The following is a 20,100-nucleotide window of genomic DNA, read 5'->3' on the forward strand; positions in this document are numbered from 1 at the left end:
CAGGGGGAGTGGGAGAGGGAGAAGCAGGCTTCCCGCTGAGCAGGGAGCCCGATGGAGACTAGATCCCAGGACCCTGGGATCATGACCTGAGCCGAAGGTGGACGCTTAACGACTGAGCCACCCAGGCGCCCCTGACCAGAAGTCTTTGATCATTCTTATCTTTATTTATATATAAGTATCTTTTCCCCTCTTTGGTTACTTTTAAGATTTTTTTCTTTATGTCTGGTTTTCAGCAATCTGATTATGATGTGCCTTTGCTGCACTTTTTGAATGTATGTGTTATTGTCTTAGGCATTCACTGAACTTCATGCTCCTGTGGGTTTATAATTTCAGCCATTATTTCTTCAGGTATGTTTTTCTGTCTACTCTCCCCCTAGGTTTTTGTTTGTTTTTGTTTGTTTGTTTTGTTTTTCTGAAACATCAGTTACTCATTTCGTATTATCCTGCTGGTCACTGGACCTCTATTCATTTTATTTTTTCTGTTTTTTTTCTTCTGCAGTTTCCAACCTATTGTTAATTTTATCCAGTGGGAAAAAAAATTTTTTTTTAAGATTTTATTTATTTATTTGACAGAGACAGAGACAGTGAGAGTAGGAACACAAGCAGGGGGAGTGGGAGAGGGAGAAGCAGGCTTCCCGCTGAGCAGGGAGCCCGATGCGGGACTCGATCCCAGGATTCTGGGATCATGACCTGAGCCGAAGGCAGCCGCTTAACGACGAGCCACCCAGGCGCCCTCCAGTGAAATTTTTATTACAGGGCACCTGGGTGGCTCAGTTGGCTAAGTGTCTGCCTTCAGCTCAGGTCATGATCCCAGGGTCCTAGGATTGAGCCCCGCATCGGGCCCCCTGCTCAGCGGGGTGTCTTCCTCCCCCTCCCCCCCCCCCCCCCCCCCCCGCGCTCGTGATCTCTGTTTCTCTCTCTCAAATAAATAAATAAATCTTTTTAAAAAAATCTTTAAAAAAAATTTTTTTTTTATTACAGACATTGGATTTTTTTCTTTTTTGAGTGGAATATGAACACTGAATTTTACACATTTTAGTACTGCCTTTTGTTGTATTCCTTTAAAGAAAGTTGGATTCCTTCTGGTAGGCAGTTAAATTACTTTTGAGGTTTATTTTTAAACTCTTGAAGGGCAAGTCTAGCGTAGTCTTTATTCTAAGTCTTATTTGTCCACCACTTCTAAACTTGTCTCTTCTGGGGTATTTAGTGATTATTTCATGTATTCATTGAGGTTTCTTCACACTGGCTGGAGGAAATTTGAATGAGTTCTGGCCCTGTGTAAGCTCTGGGAATTGTTTGTTTTATAGTTCCTCCAAACTGTTCTAAGAACAACCGGAGATATTTAGGACTGGGCTGTGCTCCCCCTTGTGCATTTGCAGATCGGAATTGAGCCAAAGACCTAGGAGAACCCAAATTCACATTTCAGGAAATCTTTCTCTATGTAATTCCCTCTTCTCAGGAAGTCTCCAGAAATGCTATCCATATGGCTTTATCAGACTAGTATGATTGCTTCTTCAGTGAACAAGATTACAGGGCACTGTTTGGATTCCCTTCCCAGGGATGCAATGTGGAAATTGCCTCCAGGCAGAAAGCCTGTAGTGCAGTAGGACTCACCCAGTTTGTGTGATTTTTCTCAGAGATTGAGTCCTGTGCGGCCCATTTTCCAGTGTCTGAAGATAGTTAACTATATTTTGCCCAATTATTTGGCCATCTACTGTGGGAATGTAATTTTGGACAGTTATGTGCTCACAGCTGGAACCTGCAGTGCACTATTGGTTTTATTTCACTCCTTACTCTTAATTTGTCTTGCTGGATACATCCATCCTTTAGAGATTTTTTCAGAGAGTCTGTGGTTGGTAAATTTTCTGAAGTTCTTGAATTCTGAAAAGTTTGTAGTCCTAAAATTTGAGATGGTTTGGTTATTGAATTTGTGGGTTCAAAGTTGTTTTTCTCTGAACTTAGAATATGTGATTTGTCTCTTTCCTTTTTTTTTTTTTTTAAAGATTTTATTTATTTATTTGACAGAGCGAGACACCGAGAGAAGGAACACAAGCAGGGGCAGAGGGAGAGGGAGAAGCAGGCTTCCCGCCGAGCAGGGAGCCCGATGTGGGGCTCGATCCCAGGACCCTGGGACCATGACCTGAGCCGAAGGCAGACGCTTAACGACTGAGCCACCCAGGCGCCCCTGTCTGTTTCCTTCTGTAGAGTGTTGCTGATGAGAAGACTTTTTATTATGATCCTTATTACTTTGTAATAGAAACCTATTTTCTATTTTTTATGACACCTAGTCAAGTTTTCTCTTTATCCTTGCTTGTCTGAAATTTTTGTTGTGTCCATCCAGTGTGATGGATTAATTTTTAAACTATGCCCAGCTTTTCTCTTAGGCCCTTTTAAGTCCAAGGACTTTATCTTTTTTAACTTCTGATAAATGCTGTTTTTCTATTATTTCTTAGAATATTGCCTCTTATCTCTGGGTATTGGAGGTTGGGACTTTTTACTCTAGCTGCCATTTTTAACTTTTCTTCTCTAATTTCTAGAGCTGTGTGCTTTGCTGTGTCCCAAGAGAACGCCTCTGTTCTGTCTTTGCTTTCGTTTGCTCTTCACCTGTTCTGTTCTATTGCTTAATTTCACCAGTCAACTTTTTAATTTCTTTGATTGCTATTCGGTCCCTTTTTTGAGGATATCATTTATACTTTTGTGTCTTTTTTACTTTTGCTTAGTCCTTTATCTATTTCTTTGGATGTAAATTATATTTTGAGTGAGTTGTGGTGCTTTTTTTATAAGTTTTTTTTTTTTTTTTTTAAGATTTCATTTATTTATCTGACAGAGAGACAGCGAGAGACGGAACACAAGCAGGGGGAGTGGGAGAGGGAGAAGCAGGCTTCCCGCTGAGCAGGGAGCCCGATGCGGGGCTCGATCCCAGGACCCTGGGATCATGACCCGAGCCGAAGGCAGGCGCTTAACGACTGAGCCACCCAGGCGCCCCTGTGGTGCTTTTTTTAAAGTGGCTCTGACTTCGGGCGCCTGGGTGGCTCAGTTGGTTAAGTGTCTGCCTTCGGCTCAGGTCATGATCCCAGAATCCTGGGATCAAGCCCCATGTGTTGGGCTCCCTGCTTAGTGGGGAGCCTTGCTTCTCCCTCTGTGCCACCCCCCAACCCCGCTCATGCTCTCTCAAATAAATAAATAAAATCTTAAGAAAAAGGTGGCTCTGAATTTTCTTTAGTGTTTAGTGTTTCTTGATTATGTTTCCAACTTTGTATCTTTTTTCTTAGACTATGTAAAAATTGTGTTTTACTATTATCTGCTTATAGCAGAGGGCTCTCTTATCTATTCCATGTTTCAGTCTGTACTGCTCAGTTTTATCTGTTTATGATTAAAAAATTTTTTTTGTTGACATGTAATTCATATAAAACTCACCATTTTAAAGCGTATAATATAATAGCTTTTATTTATTTTTTTTAAAGATTTTATTTATTTATTTGACAGAGAGAGAGAGAGACAGCGAGAGAGGGAACACAAGCAGGGGGAGTGGGAGAGGGAGAAGCAGGCTTCCCATAGAGCAGGGACCCGGATTTGGGGCTCAATCCCAGGACTCTGGGATCATGACCTGAGCCACCCAGGCACCCCAATATAATGGCTTTTAGTATGTTCACAGTGTTGGGCATCCATTACCATTATCTAATTCCAGAACTTTTTTTTTTTTTTTAAGATTTTATTTACTTGAGAGAGTGAGCGAGAGAGAGAGAGCACACAAGCAGGTGTGGAGGGAGAGGGAGAAGGAGACTCCCCTGTTGAGCAGGGAGCCCAACGAAGGGGCTTGATCCCAGGACCCTGGGATCATGTCCTGAGCTAAAGGCAGACACTTAACTGAGCCACCCAGGCACCCCTTCCAGAACTTTTCTGTCACCCAAAATGAAACTCATACCTCATACTAGTTAATCCCAATTCCCCTCTTCCCTCCTTCCCCTGGCAACCACTAATCTGCTTTCTGTCTCTGTTGATTTGTTACTTATAGACATTTTATATAACTGGAATCATCAAATATGTGGCCTTTTATGTCTGTTTTTAGTTAGCATTATGTTTTCTAGGTTCATCTGGGTTGTACCATATTTCATTCCTTGATATGGTTGAATAACATCCCACTGTATAGATACACCACATTTTTTTTTTAATTTTTTTATTGTTATGTTAATCCCCATACATTACATCATTAGTTTTAGATATAGTGTTTCATGATTCATTGTTTGTGCATAACACCCAGTGCTCCATGCAGAACGTGCCCTCCTCAATACCCATCACCAGGCTAACCCATCCTCCCACCCCCCTCCCCTCTAGAACCCTCAGTTTGTTTTTCAGAGTCCATCGTCTCTCATGGTTCTTCTCCCCCTCCGATTTCCCCCCCTTCATTCTTCCTCTCCTGCTACATTCTTCTTCTTTTTTTCTTTCTTAACATATATTGCATTATTTGTTTCAGAGGTACAGATCTGAGATTCAACAGTCTTGCACAATTCACAGCGCTTACCAGAGCACATACCCTCCCCAGTGTCCATCACCCAGTCACCCCATCCCTCCCACCCCACCCCCCACTCCAGCAACCCTCAGTTTGTTTCCTGAGATTAAGAATTCCTCATATCAGTGAGGTCATATGATACATGTCTTTCTCTGTTTGACTTATTTCGCTCAGCATAATACCCTCCAGTTCCATCCATGTCGTTGCAAATGGCAAGATCTCATTCCTTTTGATGGCTGCATAATATTCCATTGTATATATATACCACATCTTCTTTATCCATTCATCTGTTGATGGACATCTTGGCTCTTTCCACAGTTTGGCTATTGTGGACATTGCTGCTATAAACATCGGGGTGCACGTACCCTTTCGGGTCCCTACTTTTGTATCTTTGGGGTAAATACCCAGGAGGATACACCACATTTTATTTATCCATCATGAGTCACTGGGCATTTGGATTCTTTCTACTTTTTGGCTATTGTGAATACACTGCTTTGAAAATTTGTATACCAAGTTTTGTGTGTGGACATACGCTTTTAATTACCTCGTGTATATATGTAGGAGAAGAATTCCTGGGTTATTTGGCAGTTTTAGGTATAAGTATCTGTTTATGATTGTTAGCATTAATAGGTTTCTTTTGAAAAGAAGCTTTTGTCTTTTCAACAAAAAGTCAAAAGTAGGAAAACAAACATTAAAAACACCCACCTGGGGATGCCTGGGTGGCTCAGTCGGTTAAGCCTCTGCCTTCAGCTCAGGTCATGATCTCAGGGTCCTGGGATTGAGTCCCACATCGGGCTCCTTGCTTAGCGGGGAACCTCCTTCTCCCTCTGCTTGCAGCTCTCCCTGCTTGTGCGCTCTCTCTCAGTCTGAGAAAAAACAAAAACGAAAACAAAAAAAAAACACCCCCCTGGAATGATGGAGAAACTATTACTTTTAACTAGCAGGTTGAGTCTCTGGGCTTCTGTCTTTTCATTTGTAAATGTACATGGATCTAACTCAGTGGCTTCTGTGGCCCTTCCAGCTCACCCATTTTTGAATTTAAGTTTGGACTGCTTTTTAGGATTTCATATTGAACACAAGAGTTTGAGATCTTACTGCTTGAAAGTATAGATCGGGAGTTGCCGTAATGCATGTTATTAGGAGAATGAGTCAACGATAGACTGAACACCAAATTTCATTTTGAATTCTTTTGAATGATACGGAGTTGAAATGTTGATTATTTTAGGTTGATGGGGAAGAATCAGATCAGTGAAGGATGGAAATCATCATTGCTGTTTCCTTCCATACTTGGTGGCCCATCACTGCCTCTGTGCATTTATACTTGGTTTACTTTCATGACGCTTTTCACTTTTTGGCTAATAAGTAATTTATGATTCTTTTAATACTAGGAATTTGCAGTCCCTGATTATCGTTCTTCTCATCTCGAAGTCAGCCAGGCATCACAGCTCCTGCAGCAGCAGCAGCTTCGCAGACGGCCCTCCCTGCTTTCAGAATTTCACCCAGGTTCAGACAGGTAATGGCGCTCTTTTGTGTTCCCGTCTAGGACGGAATCTCTCAGGTGTGTGTGTACTTCACAAGTGTGCCATTGGGTTTAATGTGGTTTTTTAAAGAATTTTATAACCAAGCCATGATGGGTCATTTATCGTTTATTTGTTGATCTTTTGGAGTAGTTCTCATAATAGTTAAAAAACCCTTTTAGAACTTGTTTCCAGAGTTCACACTTGGTGCTGTGTGGTGGGAAGGGAGGTAGAGCTAAGCTGTGGTCCTGGTCAGCTTGTAGCCTTGGTCGTGTGTGTAAGCCGCTGTTCTTAATTTAGGCTGCATATTAGAACCACCTTGGTTTTTAAACTTGATGCCCAAGCCCCGTCTCAGAAGAATTAAATCAGTTCCTGGGATTGGGCCCAGGCATTCGTGTATGTCTAGAGTTTCCCAGGTCATTTTCATTTGCAGCTACAGTTGGAAATTACTGATTCAGATTCTTTAAACTTTAGTTTTCTCACTTGTAATAATGAGACTAGTAATGGCAGCATCCTCAAAGGAGAGTATTTGTTGGCCCTGTTCATGGTAGACATTCATTTTCCCCAATGTCCTTACCATCTCTGCTCTCTCCATACCCCATCCTTGCTCTTAATCTAAAGTATGTTGAGCTGCTTTTATTAAATCTCCTTTCTGGCTTTCTTGTTTCAGCAATTTTATAAAGAACCTGATTTTCTATTTTAAAAATATGTTTACTATTTAGGTTTGAAGATGATAAAAGGATTGAGATTATTTGGCTGTGTTTAAAATTATTATAAAATACATTTCTTGGTGAAGGTTGTGGAGAGAATTCAGATCACCCTCCTCCACAATATCTAGCAAATATACAAAAATAGCTCTTCAGAAAGGCTAAAAATCACCCTGTATAAAGAAGGAAAGGTCGGGGTGCCTGAGTGGCTCAGTTGGTTAAGCGTCTGACTTCAGCTCAGGTCATGATCCCTGGGTCCTGGGATCGAGCCCCGCATCCAGCTCCCTGCTCCGCAGGAAGCCTGCTTCTCCCTCTCCCACTCCCCCCCCCCCACTTGTGTTCCCTCTCTTGCTGTCTCTCTCTCTCTCTGTTGAATAAATAAATAAAAAATAAAATCTTTAAAAAAAAAAAAAAAAAAAAAGGAAAGGCATATAGCCACTGCCATAAACTTGGAAAAGTGGCACTCAAAAGAGGACTTAGAAGAATCTTGCATGACTTGGCCTCCTAGTTCCTACTTCTACTCTCAAAGAAGCAGTGTTGAAGAAAGAAAGAGGGTCAGTAAAATCCTAGGGTTTCTCATAAATACTCCCGAATTTGAGAAAAACATACATGGTGAAGGTTTAGTGGTGGTGAATTGTTTGCTTGGGAATTCCCATTGTGCCATCTTTTTTTTTTTTTTTTTAAAGCTTTTATTTATTTATTTGAGAGAGAGAGAATGAGAGAGAGCACATGAGAGGGGGGAGGGTCAGAGGGAGAAGGAGACTCCCTGCCGAGCAGGGAGCCCGATGCGGGACTCGATCCAGGGACTCCAGGATCATGACCTGAGCCGAAGGCAGTCGCTTAACAACTGAGCCACCCAGGCGCCCTCCCATTGTGCCATCTTGCAGGAAGGGCAGGCATGGTGTGTTTTTTTCCAAAGTGATGAGCCAAAGCCCTCAGGACTGTTTACATGTCTGGCTTGTAGAGGAAACCAGGATCCTCAACAAAGGCTATCATAGCCCCAGCCAAGTTTTCCTCTCCTTTGCCCCATTTCCCTGTTCCCTCAGGCTGTAGAAAAATATAGAAAGCCAAACCCAGTCCTCTATCTGTAGACAAATGCCAGGCAAAGGACCCCCCCCCCCCCCCCCCCGCCCCACCATTCTATACCAGAGAAAATCTGGGTAGGGCTGCACATGTGTGGTACCTGAGCAGTAGGGTAATAATGCCACAAACATGGCAGAGATATGCCTTGAAAAGAACAGTAAAGAAAGCAATACAGAGTGTCAAAAATAAAGCCCCCTACGGGTAAGAAGATGGAAACTGAAGAACCTGCCCCCTAAGTGCTACGCGCTAGAGGAGAACTTAAAATTAATAATAAGGTCTTTAAAAGGTACAAGGCAACCCAGTTAGATAAAATGAAAGATTGGACATTCCAGTGCTCCCAAGGTCACCATTATAAATTCGATATATAAAATAAGTAAGAACAAGGACTAAAACAGGTGTGGCTAAGGTTAGACCTTTGTCGTGCAAGAAAGTCCAGAGATAATCAGAGTGGATGCAGAAGAAAAGGATAGAAATTAAAGCAATTAGAAAGAAGTTGGTAAATATGGAGAATAAATTAAAATCATCCAACATATCATAAGAACATATGTTTCTAGGTGGAGAACCTGTAAAGGAAAGGAAATAATATTCATAATTTAAAAAGAATGCTTTTTTCCTGGTAAAGTGAAGGAAGAACTCTGTAGACTGATAGGGCATACCTTGCTCCGGGGATCACTTACACAGAATGATCAACACTAAGACAGGTCCTGGTTCAGTTCTTGAAGTTCAAGGATAACTAAAATAATCAGGAATCCAGGAAGCAAAGGAAATCCTTGACAGGGAGGAAAGAGTCTGGCTTCAGGCTACAGTGTTAGAAGATAGTGTAGCAGTAGCTATAAAACGACACTGACATCTAAGAATATTATATGCCGCTTAATTTTAAGAATAAAAGCAACAGGCAGACAGTTTTAGACGTGAAAGCACTGATCATCTAAAACTTCTTGAAGAATTTCTAGGTGATGGAATCCTGTCAAAGAATGGAAGCCATGGTGAAAGGACTGTAGTAAAGCCACACACCCCTGTACGTAAAAAGTCTATGGGAGACACCTAGATGAACTATGGTTCCATCACTGAACGTCAATAGCAAATCTTGAGAAAGTAGAAAGTGATATAACTACAGGATCTAGAGGTAATGTGGGTATTGGGAGACTGGTTAAAGATATGCACTTGAAGAGTACGCCTGGAGTATGCCTCTAAAATGGAATTGTTAGGTTAATAAAAAAATTCCCATCTAATGCTTTTCATAGTTTTCCCCTTACCCTTTAGCAGTAATTTTTTAGGAACTAATTTCTTGTGGTAAAGGAGCATTTGCCTGAAGTACAGCAATTCCTTCTTCTTTTTTTTTTAAAGATTTATTTATTTGAGAGAGAGAGAGCACAAGCAGGGGGAGCGGGAGAGGGAGAAGCAGGCTTCCCCTGAGCAGGGAGCCTGATGTAGGACTGGATCCCAGGACCCTGGGACCATGACCTGAGCCGAAGGCAGATGCTTAACCGACTGAGCCACCCAGGCACTCCAGCAATTCCTTCTTTTAAGCTTTACTTCATTTTATTTTTTCTCTTAATAGCTGAATAAAAACAAACCAAATAATCTTCACTTAAAAAAATATTGTATGTGATTCTTTCGTTGCTTTATTTTTGCCTATACATCCATTCATCTGTATATAAGAATACAAATGATGACTGGGAATGGGATTCATCTAATTTTGGCATTGTTTCTGTGTGGTGGATGTGGGGTGATTTGCTACTTAGTTTTGTTCTGTATTCCTGGCATTTTTTGGTTAGCAAATCTATGTCATTTTATAAACTGTGCTCTTAAAATATGAGTCATTTCTGGGTGAATATTATCAATCACATTTTCTAGATTCAGAAAAATTAGTCCACATAATTAGAATATTTGGATATTTAGATGAACAGATGCAGAACAGTTGAGGTAGTTTCAGATATTATAAAAGATTCACTGAAATTCAGATAATTGGCTTTCCTTTGAGCAGCAAGAGAAGCCAAATCATGCTTGTAAATTTGAAAATTTAGATGAAATAAATTTTGTTTCAGAGAATAGCCTTCCATAGCTAGGCATAACTAAAATCAGTTGATGTAATTCTAGATGATTTTTGTGGACCACTGTTTTGAATAACTATGGACCTTATGACATATTCCCCTTAAATGAGGGTTATCTTTTCTTTAAAATTAAAATGAGGGGTGCCTGGGTGGCTCAGTCGTTAAGCGTCTGCCTTGGGCTCAGGTCATGATCCCAGGGTCCTGGGATTGAGCCCCACATCAGGCTCCCTGCTCTGCGGGAAGCCTGCTTCTCCCTCTCCCACTCCCCCTGCTTGTGTTTCCTCTCTCACTGTCTCTCTCTCTGTCAAATAAAATCTTTAAAAAAAAAAAAATTAAAATGATAGGGTATAGGTATATTATAGTAAAAACCCAATTAATAACTTTAATTTGTTTTAAAGATATTTAAAGATGATATTAAGAGGTCATGGAAGTCAGTAAAATGTAAGAGCTTCTAAGTTTAAAAGTCTATAGAGATTTTTTAGTGTGAAAAGCTGATTTTTTTTATACCTCATTTATCCATTCATCAATTGATAGATACTTGAGTTTTCACTTTTTTTTTTTGAAGATTTTATTTATTTATTTTGACACAGAGAGAGACAGCGAGCAAGGGAACACAAGTGGGGGGGGTGGGGGGGGGGAAGGGAGAAGCAGGCTTCCCGCGGAGCAGGGAGCCCGATGTGGGGCTCGATCCCAGGACCTTGGGATCATGACCTGAGCCAAAGGCAGACGCTTAACAACTGAACCACCCAGGCACCCCAAGTTTTCACTTTTTGACTGTTATGAATAATGCTGCTAGGAACATTCATGCACACATTTTTATGTGACCATGGATTTTCCTTTCTCTTGAGAACATGCCTACGAGTAGAATTGCTTTATCATATGATAGTTCTCTGTTTGTTTGCCATTGGAGAAATGACTAGACTGTTTCCAGAGTGGCAGTACCTTTCCACTGGTTTTAGTTTTTAAAAGGCAATATGTTCATTTAAAATGCAGTTTTCATGCTTAACTCCCCCAGGACTTCAATATAAAATTATATTTGTTTTTGAAATTTTAAATGGTTAAATTATACATTTATTTATCCATGAGTAGCTTTGTTCTTGTAAAAAGGATATGCAAGCTGAAATGGGAAATAGCCTGATTTCTTTTTTCTTTTCTTTCTTTTTTTTAAAAGATTTTATTTATTTGAAAGAGAGCGCACACATGAGTGGGGGGTGGGGCAGAGGGACAGGGAGAAGCAGACTCCCTGCTGAGTGGGGAGCCTGACATGGGGCTTGATCCCAGGACCCCGAGACCATGACCTGAGCCGAAGGCAGACACTTAACTGACTGAGCCACCCAGGCGCCCTTAGCCTGATTTCTTGATGGAAAGAGAGCTTTCTATACTCAGTGTTTGTCTTAATTGTCCTGTGTCCTGGTAGCCTTGTGTTCTTCTCTAGCACTGGGTGTATTCTACCTTCTGGCTTCGGTAAATCTCATAGGCAGATTCACTAGAGGTAAAATATAATACTTGGAAGTTAACTTTTGTAGGTTGAGGGGAAAACTGAGGGCTGAAATCCTGCTTGGGCAGTTGGCCAGACCCTGTGTACCAGTGCGTTGCATTTGCTTATAGACATTTCACACGTAATTTTCTTGCAGGCCAGCATTGGCCCTGATTCTAAGTGTTGTGTTGAGGGGCTGGGGCTTTAGCCTAATGCTGGATGCTTGTTTCTGATAAATGACCTCTGGCTGCACTGGGGGGGATGAATTTGAGATGGATAGACTAGAAGTGGAGAGAACATGTGAGAGACCTGAAAGAGAGAGAGTGCAGGCATAAGGTACGGCAGTGAAATGGAGTTTGAGACAAGACAGGCTGGGGTCAGGAGGTGAGGCCACCAAGTCGTAGCAGTTGGCAAAGGCGAGGGAGGAGACTGGATGAATCTTAGGTTTCTAGCTTGTGGGATGGCTGTTGGTTCGATTGCCGTGACACCGGGATAGAGATCAAGAAAAGAGCAACAAGGGAAAGACAGCTTGAGTTTGGTATGAGTTAAGTTTGAGGTTCCTGTGAAACATCCAGGTGGAGATGTATCTAACATGCTCAGGGGAGGATCCAGATCGGTACATGTGATCCAGGGAGGGCGGAAAATGAGAAGGGCTAGAGTTTAAAGATGAACCCAGAGGGTCCCCAACATCTAAAGATACCATGAGACGGAAGCCTCTGAAGAAGAGAGAGAGAAAGGAAAATGATTTTGAAATAGTGGTCTTCAAACAGGTTACTTGCATATTTCTCAAAAGAATTTTGAAAAGCTGTATTGTACATTTTTAAGTTGACATCTAAAGTTTTTTATATGTCTTAAAAGATGAATATAATTTGTCATATTGAAAATATTGGCATTTTAAAGCAAAACTGCTGTGATACATTTTTAAACGTATCTGGTAGAATCTAAATACCACAGTGATTTGATACCCTCATCCACTTAAAATGATACCATATATGAACAAACTTGTCTCTAACAGAACTTCTTATTTTGTTCCTTTTTCCCTTGGAACTCATATGTTCATTCTTCTTTTTTTCACAAAATGTATCCTAATGTGATTCGTTTTGGTTATTCAGAGTCATTTATTGATCAACCTATCTTACAACAACAACATGTAAAATATCTGTTTCTAAAAGATGATCTATTAAAGAAATTTCTGGATTGAAATACTATTTCAATATCAAAACAGCAGTCATTTAAGAAAACAAACAAATTTATCAAATATAAGTAAAATTTCATGGAAATGCATCCATGCATTTTAATGAGATAGATGGGGCTGTTTTCAACATATTACCCATTGATAGAATAAAGGCAGCATATACTCTGTTCTGATTTTTTATTTTGATGAAGGTACCACGAAACCTTAACCACAAAAATAATTTCTTACGAGGTATATATCCTAAATCACATATTTATCTGAGACGAAAATGTTAGTTAACAAGTTAAGTTCTTCAATTTTGTTGAAGGCAGACGTTTGGGAACTGTTGGCTTGCAAAAGGATTTGTTTCTTTGCAGCCCTGGAGGTACATACACTTGGGGGGCCAGTGCTTCCGTGAAAGGTCCAAGAAGGGTGAGCCGGAAGCTTTCTATGTGTGCGCATCGAGAGAAGCGCAGTTGTGGGAGAAGCGGAGAGCTCCAGGTTTGTTATTCAGTAGTCAGCGTAGGTGAAGAGTGGATAAGGAAGCTCAGGATCTCTGGAAGTTGACAGTTTTAAAATGATCTGTGCTCGTGTTCCCTGTGGAGAACTGTCGCGTGTGCCAGCAGAAGACTGTTAGGTTAGACCACGACAAGCAGGGTGTTCCAGTGTCCTGGAACCCGAGAGGCGGGAGAGTTTCAGGAAGGAAAGAGTAAGTAAAGGACAGGTCAGCATATGTCTAAAAATATTCTTTTGCTTTCAGTTTCAGGAGGTCATTGCTGACTTTAGTGAGTGGTGACCTCTTGTAATAACCATGAAACAAGCGATGGGGGATTAAGTCAGAGTCCAGCGAGTTGAGTGAATGGAAAAGAGTGGTGAAAAAGTATAAATCATCCTTTCAAGTAGTAGTAACCTTCTAATATAAAATTTTTGTGTTAGCCTTTCGGATCTCTCTTTAGTTCCTAGGCTAGTCTTTATTAGTCATGATTCTAAGAATTAATTTGTGTGTGAACTTTTTTATTGTGGGAAAATATATGTAACATAAATTTGCCATTTTACCCATTTTTAAATGTTCCAGTTTAGTGGCATTAAGTGCATCCATGTTGTGCGACCATCACCACTATTTCCAGAACTTTTTCATTACCCCAGAGAGAAACTCTGTTCCCATTAGACAGTAATTCCCCGCCCCCCTCAGTCCCTGGTAACTTCTAATCTACTTTCTTTCTCAATGAATTATTTCACACAAATGGAGTCATACAATGATTGTCCTTTTGTGTCTGGGTTATTTCACTTAGCATAATGTTTTTAAGGTTTATCCATATTGTAGCATGTGTCAGAACTTTATTCCTTTTTGTGGCAGAATAATTGTCTGCTGGATGATCTATATACTACATTTTGTTTATCCCTTTGTCGGTGGACAAGGGTTGTTTCCTTTCGGCTACTGTGAATAATGCTGCTTTGAATTTTGTTGTACAAGTGTCTGTTTGAGTCCGTTTTCAGTACCTTTGTATCAGAGTCCCTGTTTTCAGTACTTTTTGATATATACCTCATACATCCAGGTGGAATTGCTGTGTCGTACGGTAATTCTTTGTATAGCTTTTTGAAGAACTGTAAAATTTTGTGGCTATATAGTTTTACATTCCCAGTGGTAGTGCACGAGGTTCCAATTTTTCCACGTCTTTGTAAACACTTGTAATCCCCCCCCTTTCTTAAAACAAGTTAAGCCTCTCTACTGGGTATTAAATGGTACCTCATTGTGGTTTTTGATTTGTGTTCCCATAATGATGAATGATGTTGACCATCTTTTCATGAGTTTGTTGGCCATATGCATTTGTATATCTTTGGAGAAATGTCTATCAAATCCTTTGCCCATTTTTCTTTTTTTTTTTTTTTTGAGGGGTTGTCTTTTTATTGTTCAGTTGTGGGAAGGAGTTCTATATATTCTGAATATGAAAAGCTTTTCAAGGGGCACCTGGGTGGCTCAATCAGTTGAGTGTCTGCCTTGAGCTTAGGTCATGATCCTGGGGTCCTGGCATCAAGCCCTGAGTCAGGCTCCCTGCTCAGTGGGGAGTCTCCCTCTCCCTCTGTTCCTTCCCCCGCTTGTGCTCTCTCTCTCTCAAATAAATGAATAAAATCTTTATAAAAAGCATATCAAATACATGATTTGCAAATAACTTCTCCCATTTTCTAGGTTTTCTTTTCACTCTCTAGATAGTGTCCTTTGATGTACTAAAGTTTGAAATTTTGATGAACTCCAATTTATCCGTGTTTTTTTTTTTCTTTTGTTTCCTGGACTTTTGGTTTGATATCCAGGAATTCATTGCAAAATCCAAGGTCAGGAAGATTTCTCTCTGTGTTTTTTTCAAGGAGTTTTAGAGTTTTTGGTCTTACCTTTGAAATCTGTAATCTATTTTGAGTTAATTTTGCAGGTGGTCTATCATAAGGGTCCATCCTCTTTCTTTTGCATGAGGATATGTAGTTTCCCCAGTACCATATGTTGAAGAGATGGTTCTTTCCCCCATTGAATAGTCTTGGCACACTTGTTAAAAGTGAACTAATGATAGATGTGGGAGTTTATTTCTTGGCTTTAAATTCTATTGCCTTGGTCTGTATGTCTACCCTTATGTCAGTACCACACTCTTGATTACTGTAGCCTTGTAGTAAGTTGTGAAATTGCAAAGTAGGAGTTCTAACTTTATTTCTTTTCCAGGATTGTTTTGGCTATTGGGGGTCCTTTGAGATTCCATATGAATTTTATGGTGGGGTTTTCTATTTGTCAAAAAAAAATACCACAGGGATTTTGATAGAGATTGCATTGAATATGTAGATAGCTTTGTGTAGTATTGTCATCTTAACATTACTAAGGCTTTTAGTACATGAGTGTGAGATGTCTTAGTATTAATTTCAGTTTTCCTTAATTCAGCAATGTTTTGTGGTTTTCAGTGTATAAGTTTTGGGCCTTGGTCAAATTTATTCCTAACTTTTGTTCTTTGGGTGATGCTATTATAAATGGAATTGTTTTCTTTTCTTTCTTTCTTTCTTTTTTTTTTTTTAAGAGTTTATTTATTTATTTGCCAGAGAGAGACACAGCGAGAAAGGGAACAGAAGCAGGGGGAGGGGGAGAAGCAGGCTTCCCACGGAGCAGGGAGCCTGATGCTGGGCCCCATCCCAGGACCCTGGGATCACGACCTGAGCTGAAGGCAGATGCTTAACCATGACTGAGCCACCCAGGCATCCCTGGAATTGTTTTCTTAATTTCATTTTCAGATTGTTCATTGCTGTTATATAGAAATACAACTGATTTTTGCACGTTGAATTTATATCCTGTAGTTTTGCTTTATTCATTTATGAGCTCTAACTTTTTTTTGGTGGATTCTTGATATTTTTCTACATATGAGATCATGTCATCTCAATAGAAATACTTTATGTCTTCCTTTCAGATTTGGAGGCCTTTTATTTCTTTTTCTTGCTGAATGTTCTGACAAGAACTCCCAATACTATATTGAATACAAGTGGCAAAAGCAGGTGGCGGCTGGGTGGCTTAGTCGTTAAGCATCTGCCTTCGGCTCAGGTCATGATCTTGGGGTTCTGGGATCGAGCCCCACATTGGGCTCCCTGCTCAGCGGGAAGCCTGCTTCTCCTTCTCCCACTCCCCCTGTTTGTGTTCCCTCTCTCGCTGTCTCTCTCTCTGGCAAATAAATAAATAAAATCTTTAAAAAAAAAAAAAAAGTGGCCAAAGCAGCCATCCTTATCTTCTTCCTAAGGCTTTCTACTGCACTATATTTTGTGACATCATTGTGAATTTTAAGAAGATAGTGGGATTTATGTCTTGAATGAGATTTCAGATTTTTTAAAAAATATTTATTTATTTGAGAGAGAGAGAGAGCACAAGCGGGAGTCGGCAGAGGGAGAGGGGGAAGCTGACTCCCTGCTGAGCAGGGATCCCGATGCTGAGCTTGATACCAGGACTGTGGGATCATGACCTGAGCTGAAGGCAGACGCTTAACTGACTCAGCCAACCAGGCACTCGCAGATTTTTGAAATATAATAATTTTATAGACCTCAGGGTTTATTTCATCATCTCTTCTAAAAAGGAAACCTAGTGGTGGGGTGCCTGGGTGTCTCAATCTGTTGGGCACCTGACTCTAGATTTCGTTCCAGGTCATGGTCTTAGGGTTGTGGGATTGAGTCCCACATTGGGCTCCATGCTGGGTGTGGAGCCTGCTTGGGATTCTCTCTCCCACTCTCTCTGCCCACCCTCCCTCTGTCCCCCTCTCTTAAAAAAAAAAAGTTAAAAAAAATAGGAAACCCAGTGATAATCCTTTTCATTGAGAAATGTTTTGTGAAACATTTGTTTAAAGCTTGGCCACAAAGTAAAATGTTGCTTCTGTAAATACTTTGGTAGGAAAGGGAAAGTGAAATTAATGAATATCCGCACACAGTACTCATTTAAAGGAATCAGAGACAGATTCCTGACACTTAAGATGCTTATGTACTTGCAGAAACTAGGCAGAATGCGTATTTTGGGGGTCAAAATTTCGAAGCAATGTTACATTTCCACTCAAGAGACTCATCTTTAAGTCTTAGTACCTCACAACTCAAGTCATTTATGTTTCCATGTACAGTTGCTGGGAGATTTGTTTTTTCCTGCTTGTTTTTATTATTGGTTCAAAATGGTGGCTCTTCTAGTCTAGATCGTACTAAATTCAATTATTACGGCATAGGTTTAAAAATAATGTTTTAGGGATATTCCTCAGCAACTCTAAATTTTCTGCAGATTGAAATCTTTTGTTATGTCTTTCACTTTACTACTGCCACTCCCATCTCCCCTGAAGAAACTTTTTTTTATTAGAATTAGAAGTTTAATAGCACTTTATGTACATTCTTCTTCTGGGGGGGAGGAGGTTCACTTTAATAGTAAGCATAATTTTCCCATTTATTTCAAAGTCCAACCAGGGATGTTAGCAGGAAGTTGTATATCATTTTATAATTTTCAAGTGTTTCTTTTCTTTTTATGTATTAGGCCTCAAGAAAGGAGAACTGGATATGAACAGTTTCACCCAGGGCCATCCCCCGTGGATCATGATTCACTGGAATCCAAGCGACCACGTCTGGAGCAGGTTTCTGATCCCCATTTCCAGCGCGTCAGTGCTGCGGTCTTACCTGTAGTGCACGCGCTGCCAGAAGGGTTGAGGTCTTCTGCAGATGCTAAGAAGGTAAATATTTGTTCTCTTCCCCTGCGGAGTTGTCGGTTGGTCTAATGTTTATTTAGCCATATCCAGGCACAGCGCCTAAAAGAAAGTCCGATTATGCCAGTCTCTAAAGGTTAGTGCTATGGGAAAGTAAAAATTTTGTTAAACAAAACTGAAAACCACACACTTAGTGCTCCAGACTTTTAAAGTCAGTACTTTTGACTTTTTGGTAAATGAAAACAATCTGAGGACTGCTGTAAAGAAAAATTGCTATTGAATAACTCTCAAGCATTTTGTACTGGCTCCCTGGGCTGTAAAATGTGGTCAGTTGTGCTCAAGACAACCACAGTTTTGTTCAATTTAAATTAAATTTAAAATAATCCCCTTAAATTCAGTTGCAATTACCGTGCTTATACTTTTTATAAAGAAAATAAATTTTTTTCTAATTTATGTAAAACATAGTTTCTTTAGAAAATTTGAAAATACAGAAGAAAAACATTATCTGTAGTTCTTTTTTTTTAATTTAAATTTTAGTTAACATAAGGTGCAATATTGGTTTCTGCAGTAGAATTTACTGATTCATCACTTACATGCAACACTCGGTGCTCGTCACAAGTGCCTTCCTTAATCCCCATCACCCATCTAGCCCATCCCCCACCCACCTTCCTTATCGACCCTCAGTTTGTTCCCTATCCTTAAGAATCCCTTACTGCTTGTTTCCCTCTCTCCTTTTTTTCTTTTCCCCCTTCCCATATGTTCATCTGTTTTCTTTCTTAGATTCCACATAGGAGTACAATCATATGGTATTTGTCTTCCTCTGACTGACTTATTTCACTTAGCATAATGCCCTCTAGCTCCATCCACATTGTTGAAAATGGCAAGATTTCATTTTTTTTTTTTGATGGCTGAGTAATATTCCATTGTATATACGTGCCACATTTTTCTTTTTTTTGAGATTTTTTTTTTCTTAATTTATTCATTAGAGAGAGAGCACCAGCCAGAGCAGAGCAGGGGGGAGGGTCAGAGGGAGAGGGAGGAGCAGACTCCCCGCTGGGCAGAGAGTCTGACTCGGGGCTCGATCCCAGGACCCCAGGATCATGACCTGAGCCCAAGGCAGATGCTTAACTGACTGAGCCACTGAGGCACCCTGTGCCACATCTTCTTTATCTATTCATCAGTTGATGCACATTTGGTTTCTCTCCATAGTTTGACCTGTAATTCTATTATGTTAGAGAGAACTACTTTTATTATGTAACTGTATTTTGTAACATTTCAAACAGTGTATATTGTGAATTTATGAGAAGGTTCTACTAAAATCAAACCTCTTCTTGTGTTTATTACTTGCCTTTTGTGAAATGCATGTTTGTGCATTATGCCCTTATTTTGTTACTGAGTTTATCTTTTTTTTTAACTGTGTATTTTGCTTATCATTAAATCTTCAGATTCGGAAGTTCCTGGCACTTAGTAGGTACTAAATAAATATTTGTTTTAGAAATAATAAACTAATTCTCTGATGCTCTTTTAACAGTATAGTGTTAACCCTTTTGCTATCCCTGCCCCCCCTCCCTTTTTGTTAGCAAATCTTTCTCCCATAATGTTTATTTACCTTCATGGCTAATGGCCCTTTTCAACCTGAGATCAGATAAACAAGTACCTACACATTTTCTTTGAGTTTTTATGCAGTGAAAAGTGATTTAAAAGATAATGAATATGGGGGCACCTGAGTGGCTCAGTTGGTTGAGCATCCAACTCTTGATTTTGGCTTAGATCATGATCTCAGGGTTGTGAGATCAAGCCCCAAGTTGGGCTCCACACTGACTGGAGCCTGCTGAAGATTCTCTCTGTCCCTCTCCCTCTGCCCCCCTCCCTCTCTCTAAAAATAAATAAAGATAGTGAATATGGGGGTGCTTGGATGGCTCAGTCGGTTAAGTGTCAGACTCTTGATCTTAGCTCAGGTCTTGATCTCAGGGTTGGGAGTTCACGCTTCACATTGGGCTCTACACTGGATGTGGAGCCTACCTAAAAAAAAAGATAGTGAATATGTCTTCAGTTTATTTCCAAATAGTTCTGCCAAAAAGAAAAAGAAAAAAAAGCTGGTGTGTGCATATGGAGAGAATGCAAAAATAGCAAAATGTTAACCAGTGAAGGATAAAGGATAAATGCTTTTCCATTATACTGTTCTTTCAACTTTTACATAAATTTGAAAATTTGCAAAATAATAGGTTAGGTGGAGAAAAACTCTTTTGTGATCAGCTAGAAATGAGCTCAACTTCTGGGATTTTTGAGGCCTGCCTTACTATGTGAAATGTATGTATTATAGTCTGGGTTTATAAGAAATGTTTTGCAGCATTAAAAAAAAAAAAAAAGAAAAGATACAGTGAATAAAAGT

At 40.0% G+C, this 20,100-nt stretch overlaps 1 protein-coding gene across 12 annotated transcripts in view; it reads left to right on the forward strand.

Annotated features, from left to right (window-relative positions):
• The window catches only part of NCOR1 (nuclear receptor corepressor 1), a 156,918-nt gene that overhangs the window by 26,425 nt on the left and 110,393 nt on the right, over positions 1-20,100 (forward strand). For all 12 annotated transcript variants that reach the window (XM_032431780.1, XM_032431779.1, XM_032431789.1 and 9 more), the window contains exons 3-4: positions 5,899-6,023; positions 17,543-17,735. In XM_032431780.1, coding sequence (XP_032287671.1) covers positions 5,899-6,023; positions 17,543-17,735 — 318 coding nt within the window. The remainder of the gene's footprint in view (positions 1-5,898; positions 6,024-17,542; positions 17,736-20,100) is intronic.

The sequence above is a fragment of the Phoca vitulina genome, unplaced genomic scaffold, assembly GCF_004348235.1.
Source record: "Phoca vitulina isolate PV1807 unplaced genomic scaffold, GSC_HSeal_1.0 scaffold47, whole genome shotgun sequence".
NCBI lineage: Eukaryota > Metazoa > Chordata > Mammalia > Carnivora > Phocidae > Phoca > Phoca vitulina.